A 20,794-nucleotide genomic window follows, 5' to 3' on the forward strand; every position below is an offset into this window, starting at 1 on the left:
AATTAAATAATTTCATAGTACCAAATTAACCCTACGTAATTAAAAGGCTATGGCTATTACAATATCAACCAATGATGCAAGTTCCACTATTCGGGCATGTGTTAATTAAGAAGAAAGTGTTAATTTCATGGGTAATAAATATGTAAATACCCTAAGTTTTCGGCTTTATTATAGAAGCACATAATTAATTTTAGATTAATTTAATTATTGAATGAGAGATGAGGAATATCTATAATGAGAGCTGCGGAAAGGTAAGCTATTTGCACATGCACTACTCGTAATATATCCTTTTCCAGGCATAATATTAAACTTTTTCGCGACCCTTTTATTTTGTTTTTTTGCTATCCATATTATTTGGAATATTTATGTGCATTTTACTAAGTTCAAAGAATCAAGGGAGTATGTTTGTGGTTGAGATGTCATTCTTGGGTTTTATTGGCTTTCAATCAAGTACCAAAACAATCGTGTTATTTTATTCTTATGTTTTAGAATTTTATATAGTTATTGTAATCCATATTTGTTGGCTTGTTGCTACGTGCGGCCGCCTACGCTTTTAAATCAAGTGGGACTATATTATTTATCATTTTATTTTGAACTATAGCTTTTATATTTTGTGATCGAGTGTGTTATTATCATTATACATGGCTTGTATTGTGGACATTGGCATGCCAATATACCATTGAGTACTACATTGGTTCGTGTCATGACATGAGAATTTTTAATCAAAGTTTAAGATGTCAAGTATTTTAGTCGAAGACCTTTAAAAGTGGTGAATAATTAGAAAATCCGAAATCCTAATGGCCATGTTTGGTTGACGGAAAAGTAAAGTTAGCAAGGAAAATTATTCCTAGGAAAATGAATCCCGAGAATATGATTCCTAATAACTTTACTTTCTTGTGTTTGCAAAATATCAAGGTTTTAAATTTTATATTTGATTTAAACACCAAACTAAAAATATACTCCTACTTATTATTTTTTATTTATAAAAAAAGAATAATAATATAAATTTTTAAATAAATTATTACTTACAAATGATAATAATTATATTTTTATATTTATTATAAGATTAAATATGAATTATCCATCATAATATATAATAATATAATTGTAATTATAGTTACATGGAGTATTATAATCATAAATGATTATAATAATAAATATGATTATTATAATTATAACTATAATATTTACTGATATTATAATTGAATAAATTTTATTATTTGAAATTTCACTATGATTATATTGATTGATTATGAATTTATAAAATAATAATTATTTATTATTATATAATTATATTTTAATAAATTATTAATTATTATTATGATAATAACAAATATATAAAAATATTATACTAATATAGTTATAATTATGATAATTTTAATTATAATTATTTATTATAACAAAATTAAGTATGATTTATAATTTTAATTAATAATAATAATAGTAATAATAAAACTATATTTATATTGCATTAAATATGTAAGAATCCTAAAACTGGGTAAAAGAATACCTAAGAAAAGTTAGGATTCAGAATCCTAGAAACTTGTACTAATTTTCCTTGTTCTCGGGATTCTGATTACTTTCCTAGTTTGATTAAAAAACTAAAACAAACACATGAATTTAAAATTTAAGGAATCAGGTTACTTTACCAGACAGAATCTTGACAACCAAACATGGTCAATAAGTTTGGAATTAATCTTTTAATTACAACCATCTGTGGTGTATGTGCGTATGCGTATATATGATAAACACGAGTTTTACATGTTTTTAAAGCCTATATTTGGCTCGTTGTAAATGTCAATCATGTAAATTATATTCTTAAATTACATATGTTATACATTTTGGTATTTTGACATGTTTGTCGATAAATGATAGAAAAAGACAGAAAAAGGTGCAAAAGTTTCAAGGTGCAACAGCCTCTGTTCGAGCCCATTCTGCCAGCGAGTTTGATGTCCAATCAGTGTTTACTACATATCATTCTCTTCGTCTTTAAAAGAGCTTCGCATTGGTACCTTGACATCTAAATCGGAGTTATGTGGAGAAAGTTATGGCTATTTTCCGAATGTCGCGCAGTGCAATCAAAAGCTTGCGGAAATTAAGGAAGAAAAGAAATTGTTGCCAAATCTTTCCTATTAATTAAAGGGCTCGAATTTACCAATCTTTCCCATTACTTGGAGGATACTCTTTACCAATTCTAAATATTTTTTAAGCATATATATACCTCATAATCTAATTCATAATATTTATCTCAGAGCCTCCAATCCTTCACCCTCTCTATACTTCTTTCATTCCATATTTCACATATTATTCCTCCATCTTCCATTAGAACGGAGTTCTGCAGATCCATGCAAGAGAAGACTGAAGACTGCATAACTGTGGGTTTTGTTTTATTCATGTCTAGTACTTTAATTGTTGTTTTTACTTGTCTATGAGTAGTAAACATCTTTTGTAGAGTTTTTGGTAAACATGCTATGATTTTGCGTTATTTATTCAATTATTTTTCCTTATTAACTCTTGTAGTTATTTCAATTTCTCTTGTGCTTATACGTTTGTTTGATTGACCATCTTATAAATGCATGTGGGTTTTATTACAATAATCGAGAGATGAGAAGTCTAATTTGAAAGAGGAGAAATTGACGTCTTTGCCAATATAATCGAGAGATTTGAGCCTTTGAATGAAGCAAATTTATCTTAGGAGATGTTGCCTTCCTTCTAGGAAGGAGACTTCGGTTCTAGGTAGCAATCTACAAATTATATGCTTCGAGAGAAGATATGGTTTTATATTTGTGATAGCTTTGTAACTCCAGAGACCGTAATTCAAGGAAGTCGATTGGATATTAGCTTTTGATTGTGGTTCCTAAAATTCCACATTCCTTAGCATGTTTTGTACTCCCTCCGTTCCTAATTGATAGAGACATTTCTTTTCGGTACGGAGTTTAATAATAGTGTGTTAAATGGATGATAAAAAAGTAAAAGAGAATAAAGTAAGATAGTTGAAGAGAGAATAAAGTAAAAGAGAGAATTACTTTTTGCCAAAAATAGAAATGACTCAATTAACTTGGAACTTCCTGAAATAGAAAAATGATTCTATTAACATGGAACGGAGGGAGTATTATTTATATTTTATATTTTCCGTTATTTATTTATTTCTTTCTGTCTAGTTTAATTAATCCACCCAAAAAAGTCTTGTGTCTCTAGATAGTATATGAAGTTTAGTATATAATAGACAGTTGCAATCTGCATGTGTTCAATATCCCGATACTAACCTTTAGCTATACTAGATCTACCTTGTATACTTGCAAGTATTTTTAGTGCTAATAAATAGTACACCAATATATTTGTGCGTATTTTTCTTACTTATATTCTCCATCACCTATTACTTGAGGGACTTCTTTTTGGTACCAGATTTAGAAAAGTTCGTGTTTAGTAGATTAAATGGAGATATAATAAATTAAGAGAGAGAATAAAGTATGAGTCATCTCCATTAATACTATTTACGTTACCATTTATCTATCTCTTATTTTTACTAATTATACATTAAAACTATTGTCGAACCAAATATTCATATTTTCATGTATAAAGATTAGTATAGTAATAAAATAAAATTGGGCTGTGTTGAAGCTGATTAGGCCCAGTACTCTCATTTTCAATAGCTAATCTAGGGTTTTGCACATTCACACAGACGCGTTCAGCTTTCTCTCTCATATCTCCCAGCTACAACAATGGCGGACAGCGGCGCAGGTGACCTCGGCGGATTCGGCCGTGGATTCGGCTGGCGCGGACGCGGCGGTGATAGAGGCAGCCGAGGGCGTGGCCGCCGTCCCCGCCGTGAGGCGGAAGAGGAGAAATGGGTCCCCGTCACCAAGCTCGGCCGGCTGATGAGGGACGGCAAGATCAAATCCCTCGAGCAAATCTACCTATTTGGATCAAATCCCTCGGCCGGCTGGAGTACCAAATGATCGATGCCCTAGTTGGTCCTTCCCTCAAAGACGAGGTCATGAAGATCATGCCTGTCCAGAAGCAGACGCGGGCAGGGCAGAGGACGCGCTTCAAGGCGTTCGTCGTCGTCGTAGATAGCAACGGCCACGTAGGGCTCGGCGTGAAGTGCTCGAAGGAGGTGGCGACGGCGATTCGCGGCGCGATTATTCTGGCGAAATTGTCGGTGATCCCCGTTAGGAGGGGATACTGGGGAAATAAAATCTGTAAGCAGCTCAAGGTGCCGTGCAAGGTGACCGGAAAGTGCGGGTCCGTGTTGGTGAGGATGGTGCCGGCGCCCCGTGGTTCAGGGATTGTGGCTGCGCGTGTGCCGAAGAAGGTGCCGCAGATGGCCGGTATCGATGATGTCTTCACCTGCTCCCGTGGATCCACTAAAACCCTCGGCAACTTCGTCAAGGTATAAATCTTTTATGTTTGATTTATCACCTACTCAAAGTAAATGCCTTAGTATATTGTTTCTTATCTTCATATGTTTGATTTTTGTTGTGTCAGCTACAATGTTATCAAATAACTTGTGGCGGTGTTATCGGTAAACCCAACTGCCATGGTGTGGCATGGCGGTTTTGCGGTAGCGGCCGCCATATCTGTGCAGCGGATATATGACATTTGTCTTTCCTCCCCAACCCATTCATCGAAAACCCAGACCATTTACCCATAATTAAAATAGGGTTTGCCATTTTGCAAACTTTTCAGTCTCCACTCTCTGAAACCCTTGATCGGTTGCCAACCATGCCACCTCGGTTTGTGCTGGTATACTGCCTCACTAATATTTTCTCTGATTTTATATTTGTATGTAATGTTGGCTAACCGTTTCAGTTTGTATCCTGCGCCCCACAAACGATTTGTATGCAAGTATTTGATCAAACCATGATTCAGTTTGTATGCAATACTTGTGTTTCCACGGTTCAGTTTGTATGTTGTATTTCATTTGCCATGCTTCAGTAAATGTTTCCGATGCTGTTTAAATTAAATTACCGTTGATATTCAATAATGATTTTCCATGGTTGAGTAAAGCTAATGGCGAGTGATTTGAACTTTTTTTCATGCAGGCAACTTTCGAGTGCTTGTTGAAGACATATGGCTTCCTAACTCCAGACTTCTGGAGGGAGACTCGATTCTCAAAATCTCCTTTCTAGGAATACACGGATTTGATGGCAAAGCCGACTACCAAGATTCTACATGTTGTGTACGAAGTAGAGGCCTAAGGGTGTCCACTATAGGGGCGGCGCGCCGGCTGCCCCCATTCCGATACTGCCCCACCGGCCTATAGTGGAGGGAGCGTCCGCCTCGGGGCGGACGATTTTTGTTGAGGCGGACGGCACTTCAGTGAGTTATGTGCGAGGACGTGCCGGTCCCCGATCGCCGCGCCTATGGGTGCGCCGGCCATCCCCATTAATTTTTTTAAAAAAACTCTACTATAAATACCACTCCACCACCACCTATTTTATACCATTTTCAAACAATCTCCATTCATTCACTCTCTACACTTTCACTCTCTAAAAATGCACGGTGGAGACTATGAATCGGGATATGGCGGCTATCTTTCCCAGCCGTAGGGATATGGTGGCTATCCTTCTCAGCCGTCGGTTTGGAGTCAAACTCCTCCATCTCAGCCGTGGAGGTCGAGTCCCACGCCCCAACCTTTTCAGAGGAATTTGAGTCGGTCGGCGTTTGGAGATTACAAACTCAACCTAGACGCGGTTAACCATCCGCGGCCGGAGACCCCTTTCTAATCCAGCAAATCTCCCTTCATCGATGCAGATCGAGACGCATTAGAGACAATGATAGGTCTGCTCAGTCCGGGCGTACTGGAAATGCCGACAGCACGCGTGGATATGCCCGTTCCGACGAGAGTCGGCGTGTCCGGTGGAAGCAGTGGCGGCTCGGGCAGCGGCACCGGCAGCCGGCGGTGGACGGGCCATGCACTACATCAAAGTGGAGTCCATTGTTAAGGCGCGTGCGTGGGATGCCGTCACATCGGACCCCATAGTGGGCACCGATCAGACCGAGGGGAGCTTTTGGAAGCGTGTCCTGTTGGCATACAGCGAGTTCAAACCTCGAGGCGCATAATCGCGTGACGGGGAACAGCTCCGCAAAAAGTGGTCTAGGATTCTGCATGCCACCAAGCGGTTCAGCTCCATATACGAGAACAACCTGCTCAGTGCTGAGAGTGGCCGAAGCGAAACCGACGTGAAGGCGCTGTCTATGGCCCAATTCAACACGGAAGGCTGGCCGAAGTTCACCATGTTGGAGGAGTATCTTGTTTTCGAGCACTGTCTTAAAAATTTTGGGGCTATTGGAAGTGTCCACCTTATAGCTGCGGATAATTTATTTGTGGGCGCGGACAAATAAACTGGGGCGGTGGATAAAAAAGAGGGCGGGGCTATTGGCGTTGTCCGCCTATAGTGGACACTCTAAGCTAAGAGTGTCCACTATAAGGCGGACGTCCCCAATAGCCCCACCCCCTTTTTTGTCCACAGCCTCAGTTTTTTTATCCGCTCCAAAAAAAAGGTTTCTGCCACTATAGGTGGATACTTCCAATAGCCTCGAAATTTTATAACAAATTTTAATTTTTTTTCTTTAGTTTCAATCAATTATAGTTAAAATCATCGTATTTTAAATAATTAGAAAACGTGGTAATTGGGACCGAATATTCGTTGTATTAGAAACGGTAAAATTATACAAGGAACATTTAAAACAAAATACAAATAAAAATGCCGCCTAGACGGCGCTGGATCCGACTTATGAGTTTCAAGTATATATCCTTGATGAACGGGTCGGTTGCGGCCTCGTATTTGCTGCAGACGTCATGCAGTTGTTGCATCAACTGCACATCTAGGTTCTCCCTCAAGACCTCGCGGGAACTAGGGACTCTGTGCGGTGGTGCTGGGGTGGGGTGCGCGATCCAGACGCGGTCGACGATCGGCGGGAGGAAATTCCAGCCTCTAGCGCGTCGGATAGAGGCCTGTTGTCCCAGATGGCGTGCGCGCCTAGAGTGTGTAACGGAGGGTTCTTCCGCTTGCGCGTCGTTCAGGTCGAATGATTGCGAGCCGCTGCTGTAGTCCCCGACTATGTTGTGTCTAGTACGCTTCGGCCCAGGAGCTCCAACCTGCTCTTGCGCACAGATGGCTTTGAATGTCGAACAGTGCTTGAGAACATGATACTCCTCCCACATTGTGAACTTCGGTCGGCCCTCCGTGTTGTATTGGCCCATAGACTGTGCCTTCACGTTGGCTTCTCTCTGAGCCGCTGCCCGAGCCGCCACTGCTCCCACCCGCCCCTTCGGTTCCGTCGAGTCTCGTCGGAACGGGCATATCCGGTACGCCGGAACTGAGCAGACCCATCATCGTATCCAGGGCGTCTTGATCTGCATCGGTGAAAGGAGATTGGCTGGATTGGAAAGGGGTCTTCGGACGGGGATGGTTAAGCGCGTCGAGGTTGGGTCTGTAATCTCCAAACGTCGAGCGACTCAGATTCCGCTGAAAAGGTTGGGGCGTGGGAGAAGACCTCCACGGCTAAGATGATGGAGTTGGACTCGATCCCCACGGAAGGGGAGATTGACTCCAACTCCACGGCTGCGACGGAGAGCCGCCATATCCCAACGGCTGAGAAGGATATCTGCCATATCCCGACGGCTGAGAAGGATATCTGCCATATCCCGACGGCTGGGAAGGGTTGCCGCAATATCCCGACGGCGGAGAAGGATAGCCGCCATATCTCGACGGTTGGGAAGGATTGTTGTCATATCTCGATTCGTCCGAGCTGGGTGAGTCGTCGTTTTCACCGTGCATTTTTAGAGAGTGAAAGTGTAGATAGTGAATGAATGGAGAGTGTGTGAAAATAGTGTAAAATGGGGGGTGGATGAGTGGTATTTATCGGTATAATTTTCGAAAAAAAAAATTGAAAGGAGGCGGCCGGCGCGCCGATCACCTGTGCGCTATAGGTCGGCGCGTCTATAGGCCCGGCGAAAGGGCACCGGCGCGTCCTTGCACAAAAAACGCCGGAGGACCTTCCGCCCAGGAAAATTTATCCGCCTCGGAGCGGACGTCCTCCACACTATACTATAGCAAGGCGCGGCGGAAAGGGGGCGGCCGGCGCCCCGCCCCTATAGTGGACACTCTAAGATGATTTTTGCAAGGACAATTCTACATTCTGAGTTAAATTTTGTAGTAGTATTTTTTTTGGTCACATTGGATAGTTAGCTTTTATTCGAGAATGGGTTGTGTTGTGTTTTAGTAGTTTTGTTTAATAAGCACAGGTTTTCTAGTATCTTTCCTTCCCATTATACTTCTTGATTATGAGACATTAATAATCGTCGTATCTTGACTTTGGATTGTATATGCAATTTTATTTTATGTGTTAGATGAAGAGAGATGATTATTTTATGTGTTAGATGAAGAGAGGTGAGTTTTTATTTTTAGTAATAAATCATCTTGCATGATAATTAAAAAGTAAAGCGAGTCATCTTCAATGACGGAGGGAGTATGTATTGTCTTTGGAGGTGATTTACAATTTTCCTACATCACATTTAACACTAGGAAACTTAGGACAAGTAAACCAAACGGGCCTTCTAGTACAATTAAAGGTAATTGAGTAAGGAGTGCAACCAACTTAATTAATGTTGATGCAATTTAGTAGTGAGTCTTTTGTCTATTTATTTATTTAGTACCTAGTACTATATTTTTTCAGGAATCATAATTCAGAATAATCATTCATTTATAAGTATTAGCTATATTTCATTCCCATTTCTTTCTTATTTTAAGTTTTCAAAAATGTTACTCGTGTATTTGTATTACTAGTAAGTATTATAGAATAAATTGCAAATTTAGCATATGATGAATGCATGATGTATATTTGTGGTACTTTATATAAATAAATTGCACCACAGATCTCTGGATTAAAGTATTAATTCATTTGGGTTATATTTTTTGGGACTATTTCTTTCTTATTTTATCTTTTTCAATCTCAAGAACAAATTTGACATTTTTTTAATTCTCATTTTTCTTCCTTATTCTCTCATTGCTCTCTTATGCTTTCATTTCTCTTTCTTAGCATGTCTTTTAAAATAAAAATAATCTTCGACCTTATGGGTGTATAATTTTTTATAGTCTCCAAAATATTTCTTTATGCAAATATCATAGTATATTATAAAGTTAGATGATATCAGATAAAATAAGTACTAAATTTTTGTTTATTTAAAATTAAAATATATACATATGTAATATTATAAGAAAATATAGTAAATACAAACAAATCAAATAAGCGATCAAGTTTTTATAGTATTTTCAAACATTAATAAAATGAAGAAATAAATTATTTGTTTTAATAAAGTTTAAGCATCAAATTAAACAGAAAATATTATTCCAATACATAAACATAAATTGACTTTTAGTTTTAAAAAAAAAGTAACTAGTTAAAAGAGACAAATGAGATGGTAAAAGAGAAAAAGAGACAAAAGAGATGGTAAAAGAGAAATAGGAGAATAGAGTATATACCCAAAACTGAAAAGGCTAAAATGTGAAAAATGAAAGGTGAAACAATAGTGAGCTAGATTTTTGTCAGAGGTTAGTTAAGAGCATTCGCAGCGGTGCTCTTCCGCAAGAGCAGCCGTCGTGCTCACCGCTACACTCTTGTCGTCGGCACGGCTGTGCTCGATAGCAAGAGCACTACCGTGCCAACGGCAAGAGTACTAGCAGCCGACGTGGCATGCTTTGATTGGCCATTAGTTTATTATTTTTTTTAAAAAAATCTAAAAAATCTAAAAAATTCAGATTTAATAAAAAAAATATTTTCCCATTTCCCAATAAAATATATCAATTTTTTCCACACTTTTAATTTATTTTTTCATTATTTTTATCCCAAAATTCGCACTTTCATCTATAAATACCTTCATTTCAACACAAAAAAAAAAGCACAGTACAACAAACAACTCTCTTAACCTCATTTTTTAAGATTTTAATTATGTAACTTTTAATTTTTTGGATTTTAATTATATAATTTTAAAAATTTTAGGATTTAATTATGTAATTTTAAATTTTTTAGTAATTTGTAATAGTATTTCGAGTATTTTTTAATGTATTTTAATATTGTGGAAATGTTTTTAGTAATTGAAGTATTTAAATTGAATAATAGAATGGTGAGACTCTTGAGTATACTCTTGTAGAAGAGCATAGATGTGGGTGTTGTATTCTTGTGGAAGGAGAACTAAATATGAATAAAGGTGGGTCCAAACACACATCTGTGCTCTTGGCAAGAGCATGGATATTGATGTTCTACTAATCTAATCTAGTGAGATAGATTTTGTAAGGGGTTAATAAGTGTAAGAGCATCCACATCCGTGCTCTTGCCAACGAGCACGAATGTGTGCCCGGGCCCACTTTTACTCCATGCTCTTAGGCAAGAGCACAACACCCACATCCGTGCTCTTCCGCAAGGACAAGCTCAAGGGTCCCACCATTCTATTATTCAATTTAAATAAAAACATTTCCACAATATTAAAATGCATTAAAAATAACCGAAATAATATTACAAATTACAAAAAAATTAAAAATTACATAATTAAAATCCTAAAAATAAAAATTTTCAGAATTAAAGTCTTAAAAATTACATAATTTAAATCCTAAAAATTAAAAATTACATAATTAAATTCATAAAATTAAAAAACCAACTATTCGTGGCCGAATTTCGCCCAAATGTGTTTGATTAGGTCTTCTTGTAGCTCAACGTGGGTTCGGGTATCGCGCATTGTGTGCCTTGTTTCGATCCTCTCACCCACCGTCGTATGCACACCTCGGCGTGGGGGAGACCTCGCGGTTGAGCTTTCGGATTCATCCTCGTCGTAAAAGCTAGCCGCCCTCGGTCCTTCGTCGGCTATAATCATGTTGTGCAAGATAATACACGTGTACATGATGTCTCTTTCGACGTCTTTACGAGCGGACTCTTGACGCTGAGCAAAAAGAACTTGTCTCGGGTCTTGCGGGTTGCTGAGCGTCTTCACGAAAGTCAACCACCTTGGGTAGATACCATCGGCGAGATAGTAACCCATGTGGTATGTATTTCCGTTGACGGTGTAGTCGATCGCCGGTGCTACACCATTAACACATCATTGAAGAGTGGTGAAGAATAGAGCACGTTCAAGTCGTTGTTGGATCCGGCAACACCGAAATATGCATGCCAAATCCATAGGCGGTAGTCGGCGACCGCTTCAAGGATAAGTGTTGGGCTGCCGCCTTTTGTGGCCATTTAAGTGTTGCCCCCTCCAAACAGTCGGACAATTCTTCCACCTCCAATGCATGCAGTCAATGCTGCCAAGCATACCGGGAAAACCATGGAATGTTTCGTGAAGACGAAGCAACCATTGGCAATCATCGGTGGTGGGTGCCCGAAGGAATTCATCCCCGAAAGCTGAACGAACGCCTTCGCAAAAATTTTTAAGGCAAAGGATTCCAGTGGACTCACCGACATGCAAATACTCGTCGAAGAGGTCAGCCATTTGCCCAGTAGCAAGTTGTCGGATGGCACACGTACACTTCTGCAACGCCGAGAGACTTTGCCGACCGGCTGCGTCTGTACTTGTTTGAAAGTATTCAACACGGGCGGACAATGTGTTGACAATACGCATAAACAAGCGTTTTGACATGCGAAAGTAATCTTCCGGAAACCGCGGCTGGTCGGAAAAATAGTCGGCAACGAGCCTTTCATTGGCTCCCTCCCGGTCACGATGGATGTATCGGCGAGTTGATCTAGTTGGTTGAGGATGAGGGGTGGGGGTATTCGCTGCGACATAGGCTTCATAGGCAGCACGATGTTGTTCATAGTATTTTTGTTCTTCGCGCTCCGCTTCTGCAATGAGATGGGTGAAATCCATTTGAGGGTTTGAGTGAGAGAGGAAGATGTAGATATAAGTTGTATGAAAAAATATGAATGAGAGATGAATGAGAGATGATTTGATGTGAAAAATGGATGATGAATGTGTGTATTTATAGATGATTTTGGGGATAATAAAAATAAAAAAAATCCAGAAAAACGGTAAAAAAAAACGGCTAGATTTTTGGGATTCTGATTTTTTTTTTGGTATTATTTTCGATTTTTTAAAAAATTGAATTTCCAATGGAAATGCCGTTGGCCAATCAAAACGCGTCACGTCAGCTGCTCGCAGTCACGGACGTGCTCGATGCATCGAGTAGCGCCGCGCCAGCAGCAAGAGCGCAGCGGCGGACAGCGGTGCCGTGCCGCTGGCCCAGACGGACATATAGCGTCTTGCTCACCATTGTCGATGCTCTAATAGTGTTAAGACTCAAGTGGAAGGCCTACACAAATTTCAAATTATTACTCCTATTAAACATTTTTAAATTTTAATCTTGAAACCCACAAGGAAATGAAATGAAATGAAATGAAATGAAATAAGTAAAGAATGTCAGTTTTCGAATTATGATTTCGCGGCACAAGTACCGGTAATGAGAATTTAATCATACTCCCTCCGTCCCATTATTTGACCCAGTTTTCCATTTTGGTCGTCCCACATAATTTGATTCATTTCACTTTTACCATTTTTGGTAGTGGACCCCACATTCCACTAATTCATTCTTACTCACATTTAATTATAAAATAAATAAAAAAGTAGGACCCACATTCCACTAACTTTTTCAACTCACTTTTCATTATATTTCTTAAAACCCGTGTCCGGTCAAAGTGTCCCAAATTATGTGGGACGGAGGGAGTATTTTATAGCATAATATAATGCAAACACATTTCAAATTAGCAATACTCATTAAATGCTTTTTTTATTTTTCTGTAAGAAACTAAATAGAATATCCCTTCTTCTCTCTGTATTTATTTTGATTTCTTAACTCAGATTTTGAGCTCAACTTCTTGCAGCATGGCTTCTCGGAATTCTATGCTTTAATAGAGAATGCTGGAAGCAACTGGAACCATGCCAGCTCAATTTTTGGTCTCGGAGCTACTTTCTCTCTCTTGGATTCTGGGATTTTTTCTGGTAAGATTTCTGCTCCGTGTCTCGTTTCCTTGAAATTTTTTGTTAAATGATTCATGCATTTTGTTCAATTTGATTTTGGGAGCCCAAAAAGATGTGGTCTTTACTGCATTTCTACGATTGCTGATTTCTCGAATGTGATGGTTTTCGTTTCCCTTTTTTTGGCAGATTGAGTGGTTTCAATTCTTGCAAGTCGAGTGCTTAAGCAATTTGTTTGGTACTGCTAATTAAGGGGGTTTTAGAGTTTGTGGTTTGAGGTAGTTAGATTGAGAGAGAGCGATATAGACGAGCATATTTGAATTTATGGTAGCTCAGAGAATGGGGTTTCAGAGGGGTGAGGGTAGCAGCGCTGTTGGGACCCGAATCCGAAACCCGGACCCGAAATCGAACCAATTGGTTACACAGGGCTCTTTGTACAGCCTCACTCTTGATGAGGTGCAGAATCAATTGGGGGATTTAGGGAAGCCCCTTGGTAGCATGAATCTTGATGAGCTTCTCAAGAATGTGGAAGTTGCTGAGTACGAGCAATCCGCGCCTTTCCAGCCTGCGTCGGGGTCATCGTTGAATAGGCAGTCTAGTGTTTCCATCCCTAGGGATCTAAGCAAAAAAACTGTTAATGAGGTGTGGAAAGATATCCAGCTGGAGCAGAAAAGGAGCAGTCTTGATAGGAATGCCACTTTCGGGGAAATGACGTTGGAGGATTTCTTGGTTAAGGCCGGGGTGGTTGCTGATTCGTCGCTGGGGAAGAAGAATTTGGGGTCGGTTGTAGGAGGGGTTGATATGATTGGGTTGCCTCAGCAGGCTCAATGGATGAATTACCCGATCTCTCCTCAGCAGCAGCAACAGCAAAATATGATGCCCGTTTACATGCCAGGTCATGCTATCCAGCAGCCAGCTCCTCTAGGGGGAAACTCTGTCTTGGACACGGCTTACCCAGAAACCCAGATAATGTCGTCTTCCCCACTGATGGGCACGCTGTCGGACACCCAGACAACGAAATGGAAGAGGGTTCCCCCGGATGATATAGCTGAGAAGGGTGTTGAAAGGCGGCAGAAGAGGATGATAAAGAACAGGGAATCTGCAGCACGTTCACGAGCAAGGAAGCAGGTGGTTTTTTGTTGCAGTCAGTTTTGGGCTGTTATCTTTGATTTATTGGTTTTTAGCATATTTTAATTATTTATTGCTGTACAGGCCTACACCCATGAGCTCGAGAACAAGGTTTCATGCCTCGAGGAGGAGAATGAAATGCTCAAGAGACAACAGGTTGGCTTCATTTCTTGCTAAAATGATACAGCTTCTTAGCTTACTTTCGACTCAGAACAGAATTGGTAATGATGTTGAAATTTGACCTTGTTTGCCACTCACTTATTTTATGTGGTTGCAATATATTAAGCATTTAGCTTTTTAAAAATTAAATAAAAACTCTGAAGTAGTGGATGTGTGATTTGCTCCCACTGCTTCCTCAGATTTTGATGTGTAGAATCTTCAATGACGATTTATGATTTGGCTTCTCCCCATATAGTCTTTTCAACTGGCGATCGTATCCTATGCTTTTTTATTATGTTTGATGGCTATTCAATAAACGACCTAGCAGTAAATTCCTTCTTAATTGCTGGGATCTAATGAAGAAATAATGTCTGACCTCGGTCTAAAATGATATCATTGAAATATCAGAATGTAAATATTAATCCAGGTCTTTATGAAAGTGCCTCTATATTTTAACATGCTACATTACTTCTTATCTAATGAAAAGCCTTATTATTCTTGACTGACATATTAACCTCTACATTGAAGATTAAGCTTCATTAGTGCATTATTTGACCTTAAAACTTTGTTTGCGTGGCAAACTCTGCATCTCTGTATAGCTTACATCTTGTCCGGAAGTCAAATTTTACTCCCTGCATACTAAATACTGCTATATTCCTAGCTTGGGGGCACATGTATGAATTAAACATTCAGAATCATTTCCACTCTCTCTCTTTTTTCCTTCGGTAACATCGGATCCTGCTTTCTGAGTTTCTGTCCAGTGATAATCACGGGTTAGTTCTCTTGTTGGGCTTTAAAATACTCCCATGATAGAAAAGAATCCTTCACTATCAACATTTCCTCTTTGAAATCCCTAACTGAATGTGCTCCATCTCCCTAAACTGGAACGAGCTACTAGCAGTGTAAACGTAGGGACCATATGTATTCGTGTAATCTCTCATTATATTGCATTTAAGGACCATGTGAGTACTCTACCTATCTTCGATTGCCGCCATCTTGCAGGAATGGGAGAAGGTCCTGCTGAGCATACCACCACCACAGCCAAAGTTTCAACTGCGTAGAACGAGCTCAGCTCCCATGTGATAATGTAGATTGATTGGTTGTTTGTTTCTCTTTTTTAGTTAAGATTAGCTAGTGTTAGTTTTTATTTTCAACGTTACTGCTCACAGTTCCATCTTGTCTCCTTGACAATATCTATGGCCTGTGGCTGTCTTATATGTACATTTTTATAGCATCAACCAAGCTGGGATTATATGAAAACCTTCTTGTCATGATTTGAGTCATAGTTGGTCTCAATTGATGTTTTCATCACACTTCAGTATTTTACTAATCTATCATATCCCCTTTTATCAAGTGTGGTTGTTGATGATTTAGGAAAAATATTCCCAGTTTAGAAGGAAATTTGTTTCCATTTCCTGTTCTTGGAAGTCAAGACTTTCAAGCATCAAAGAAACCTTAACTCTGTTGCTAATAAGAGCCAAAACACATTCACCTACTGTTTAAATATAGCTTTCAAGTTACTTCAGCAGGAATTATGGTTGCTTTCTCTCTTAATTTTCTTGCTCACAAGCAATATTTGCTCAAACTTTAAAAGCAACAATTTGCATAAATAGTGCCTTCATTCACCCAACATCCTACACTAAATCTACCAACCAATCTGTGCAATATGGCGAAAGGCAACAAGTGGGCTCTTCTTGTGGGATGCAACTATCCCAACACCGCCAACGAGCTGCACGGCTGCCACAACGACGTTCTAGCTATGCACGAGGTGCTCACAGCTAGGTTTGGGTTCAAACCAAATCATGTAGAAATTGAGTGATGAATCGAGCTGCAATCGAGCTGATCAACACTGAAGAAATCGAAGGAGCTGAGACGCTTCAGCAACCGTCGGATCTCGCGTTTTAAGATGGATTAAATCCTGAGCGTTCGATTCTTTCGACCGTTTGTTGGCTTAGATTTAAATAGCCGTTAGTTTGTTTCTTTTCAGTTAGTTCAGCTATTTTCGTTTCTCTGCAAATTCAATACGATTTCTCCTTTTGCGAAACTCTCTTGATTCTTCTCCGATCAAACACACACACTCACACTCTTGCAATCATAATCTGCTTGTAATCCTAACAATTGGCGCCGTCTGTGGGAAGCGCAATTTGAGAATTGATTCAATTCTTGCGAGAAGGAAACGGATCTGCGACAGAGATGGCATCGAGGTTTGAGGCGGAGAAATTTAATGGCAAGAACGATTTCGCCCTGTGGAAGATGAAGATGAGGGCTATGCTCACCCAGCAAGGTCTTGTATCTGCTCTGACGACAAAAGAAAAAGGAAATGAGGCAGAGGACAAGGATCTTGATGATAAAGTGATTCAGCAACGTGCGGAGCTTGATGCGAAGGCGTATAGCACGATTGTTCTTTGCCTTGGAGATAAAGTGCTCCGAGAGATTGCAAGGGAGAAAACGGCTGCAGGTATAATGGCTAAACGGGAAGACTTGTATCTTACTAAGTCACTTGCGAATAGATTGATTATGAAGCAGCGATTGTATTCCTATAAGTTCTTGGAGGGAAAAGGGGTGTTGGAGCAGTTGGAGGATTTCAATAAAGCAATTGACGATCTGGAAAATATAGATGTGTTGATTGGGGATGAGGATAAAGCGATTCTGTTATTAAATGTGCTCCCATCCAATTATGATCAGCTCCGGGATGCTATATTGTATGGAAGGGAAAGGATGGTGAGTTTTCTGGAGGTGCAGGCTGCCTTGAGATCAAAGGAGCTGCAAGGTGTTGAGATGAAATCTGGAAATTCAGTCCATGAAAGCTTGAATGTGAAGAAGTTCAAGGGCAAGAAACCATACAAGAAATATAGTGAAGCTCCTAAGCCTAGTCCGGGTGAACAAAGGGAAACAAGATCTTGCCATTGGTGCAAGAAACCGGGCCACCTAAAGAAAGATTGCTTTGCTTGGAAAAGAAAGCAGCAAGAAAGTGGTGGGAAGGTTGTGAATTCCATTGAGGAAGTTGAAGAAGGTGAGCTTCCAGTGGCTTTGAATGTTATAGACAAGAATGACAGTGGCTCTTGGATAATGGACTCGGGTTGTAGCTTCCATATGAGTCACAATCTTGCTTGGTTTGAAGATTTGAAGGAGACCTCCGGATCAGTAATTCTGGGGAACAACCAAATCTGCTCTGTTAGAGGGATTGGTACCATAAAGCTGAAGGCTGAGAATGGCTGCATTGTATTGCTCAGTGATGTTAGATACATTCCTGAGATTAAAAGGAATCTGATATCTCTAGGCTCTCTTGAAAGGAAGGGCTGCAAATTTGTATCTGAGGATGGTGTAATGGTCATCAGCAAGGCAGGGAAGACACTGATGAAAGCAAGGAGACTTGGCAGTCTGTATTACATGACAACAAGTATCCAGAATGACAGCACTGAGGAAGCATGTGTACTCATCACTGAAAATCTTAAAACATGGCATTCTAGGCTGGGACACCCAGCCATTGGTACTGTGAAAGAGCTAGTGAAGAAAGGGCTTATCCACTGTGATGAAGCTGAGGATGAATCAGTGCAATGTGAAGAGTGTGTGCTTGGGAAGGCTAAGAAGCTGAGCTTCCCAAAGGCCATTCATACATCCACCCGGCCTCTTGATTATGCCCACAACGACTTGTGGGGACCTGCCCAAGTTCAATCCATTGGAGGTGGGAAGTATTACATGAGCATTATTGATGATTACTCCAGAAAAATGTGGATCTATGTCTTAAAAGAAAAGTCAGAGGCTCTCACAAGATTCAAGGAGTGGTGCACTGAGGTGGAGACAGAAAAGAAGGAAAGTTTGGGATGCTTAAGGACTGACAACGGTCTAGAATATCTATCAAAGGATTTTGATGTGTTTTGTAAGTCAAAAGGGATTAAAAGGCACAGAACGGTTCCTCTAAATCCACAACAAAACGGTGTTGCGGAGAGAGCAAACCGCACCATCTTGGAGAGAACAAGGTGTATGCTCTTTGCTGCTGGATTGGAGAAGCGGTTCTGGGCTGAGGCAGCTTCTACGGCCGTTGTGCTGATAAACAAATGTCCTGCATCAAGTTTGAATGGAGAGATACCAGATAATAAGTGGTCTGGGAGACAATGCAGTTATGGGAATCTAAGAACCTTTGGCTGCAGAGCTTTTGCACATGTGAGGCAGGGGAAACTTGAACCTAGAGCTATAAGGTGTATCATGCTGGGCTACCAACCGGGAGTGAAAGGATATAGGCTCTGGTGCACTGAGCCTGGTAATGGGAAGATAGTTATCTCCAGAGATGTTGTGTTTTGGGAGCATGATCTACCATTTAGGAAAGGGCCAAGTACTGCCAGCTCTGATGATAATGCAAGAGCAACTGAGTTTGAAACTGCTGGAATTGAGGTGGAGCATCCTAATATTCAAGATTGTGTGCAGGATAATGTGATTGACACAGGAACCAATTCTCAATCACAATCACCTCAGCAAGTGCAGCAGCCAGTGCAACAGACAGATTCTGATGTTCAAGGAAGTTGGAAGTTAGCCCGGGATAGGGTGAGGAGGACTGTAAAGCCATCCAACAGGTACTCTGATGCTGAGTATCTATTCTTCTGTCTAATGGCTGCTGAGGAAATGGAGTATTCTGAACCAAGCAGCTATGAAGATGCAGTTGGCAGCAATGATTGGGAACTATGGATGAAAGCCATGGTTGATGAGATTGATTCTCTATTAAAAAATGGGACTTGGGTGCTGGTGGAGAGACCAGATGGAAGGAGAATTGTGAGCTGCAAATGGATATTCAAAAGAAAAATAGAAGGGGCAGAAGGTGAGAAAATGAGATACAAGGCAAGGTTAGTTGCAAGGGGTTTCACACAAGAGTATGGGATTGATTATGATGAAGTGTTTTCCCCTGTGGTTAAACACACCTCTATCAAGATCTTATTGGCTATAGTGGCAAGGAAGAACTGGGAGCTAGAACAACTAGATGTTAAAACGGCTTTCCTACATGGTGAGCTCAAGGAAACCATTTACATGGCTCAACCCAAGGGTTTTGTGAAGGCTGGTGATGAGAACAAGGTTTGCTTGTTGAAAAAGAGCATTTATGGGTTGAAACAAGCCAGCCGTCAGTGGCACATGAAGTTTAATGAGCACATGAAGAATTCTGGTTTTCTGAGATCTTCCTATGATGGATGTGTGTACATCAAGAATGTGGGTGGAGCTGCAGTTGCTTACTTGCTATTGTATGTGGACGACATGTTGTTGGCTGGGGTCAATATGAGTGAAGTCCAACAAGTGAAGAAAGATCTCAGTGAGGCTTTTGAAATGAAAGATCTGGGGCCTGCCCGAAGAATTCTGGGAATGTCTATTGTGAGGAGGAGAGAATGCAGTAAGATATGGCTCACCCAAGGTGATTATGTATCCAGGTTGTTGAAGAAATTCAAGATGGATAACATCAAAAGTGTGGCTGTGCCAATGGGGCAGCAACATAAGCTGACAGCTGAGCAGAAAGCAAAAACAGAATCTGAGATGATGAAAATGCAGAAAATTCCTTAGGCGAATATCATTGGCAGTATAATGTATGCCATGATATGCACACGGCCAGACATAGCTCAAGCCATATCAGTAACTAGCAGGTACATGACTAACTATGGTAGGGAGCATTGGTCTGCCTTGAAGTGGCTGATGAGGTATTTGAGAGGAGCCACTGATTATGGGATCATGTTTGATGGTGGAAGTGAGTATAAGGGAGATGCTTTGGTGGGATGGACTGACTCTGATTTTGCTGGGAATTTGGATACAAGGAGATCACAGTCAGGGTATTTGTTCACTTTGTTTGGCTCAGTTATCAGGTGGAAAAGCAGTTTGCAATCGGTGGTTGCATTGTCTACTACCGAGGCTGAGTTCATGGCATTAACCTCAGCAGTGAAGGAGAGTGCATGGCTCAGAGGCATGTTGAAAGACTTTGGTATACTTCAAGAGTCAGTGAGCATAGGCTGTGACAATAGCAGTGCCTTATGCTTAGCAAAACATCAAGTATACCATGAAAGAAGTAAGCACATTGATGTGCGATTACACTTCATTCGGGAGAGGATAGAAGATGGAGAGATAAGGGTCTTCAAGGTTAACACAGCGGATAATCCAGCAGATATGCTGACTAAACCAATACCAAAGACGAAGCTGGAGTTGTGCATGAGTTTGATAAATCTCAAGAAGGGCAGCTGATTGGCAATCGAGTCATCAAGGTGGAGTTTGTAGAAATTGAGTGATGAATCGAGCTGCAATCGAGCTGATCAACACTGAAGAAATCGAAGGAGCTGAGACGCTTCAGCAACCGTCGGATCTCGCGTTTTAAGATGGATTAAATCCTGAGCGTTCGATTCTTTCGACCGTTTGTTGGCTTAGATTTAAATAGCCGTTGGTTTGTTTCTTTTCAGTTAGTTCAGCTATTTTCGTTTCTCTGCAAATTCAATACGATTTCTCCTTTTGCGAAACTCTCTTGATTCTTCTCCGATCAAACACACACACTCACACTCTTGCAATCATAATCTGCTT

At 40.3% G+C, this 20,794-nt stretch overlaps 1 protein-coding gene and 1 pseudogene across 1 annotated transcript; both read left to right on the forward strand.

Annotated features, from left to right (window-relative positions):
* The first annotated feature begins 2,263 nt into the window (after positions 1-2,263).
* LOC121803220 lies at positions 2,264-6,217 on the forward strand (annotated as a pseudogene).
* Positions 6,218-12,793: 6,576 nt separating this feature from the next.
* LOC121804891 (ABSCISIC ACID-INSENSITIVE 5-like protein 2) lies at positions 12,794-15,528 on the forward strand. The gene is made up of 4 exons (XM_042204594.1): positions 12,794-12,991; positions 13,157-14,095; positions 14,180-14,251; positions 15,257-15,528. The coding sequence occupies exons 2-4, from the start codon at positions 13,292-13,294 to the stop codon at positions 15,335-15,337; spliced, it is 957 nt and encodes a 318-aa protein (XP_042060528.1). The 5' UTR covers positions 12,794-12,991; positions 13,157-13,291; the 3' UTR covers positions 15,338-15,528.
* The last annotated feature ends 5,266 nt before the right edge of the window (positions 15,529-20,794 follow it).

This window comes from Salvia splendens, chromosome 5, assembly GCF_004379255.2.
Source record: "Salvia splendens isolate huo1 chromosome 5, SspV2, whole genome shotgun sequence".
Classification (NCBI taxonomy): domain Eukaryota; kingdom Viridiplantae; phylum Streptophyta; class Magnoliopsida; order Lamiales; family Lamiaceae; genus Salvia; species Salvia splendens.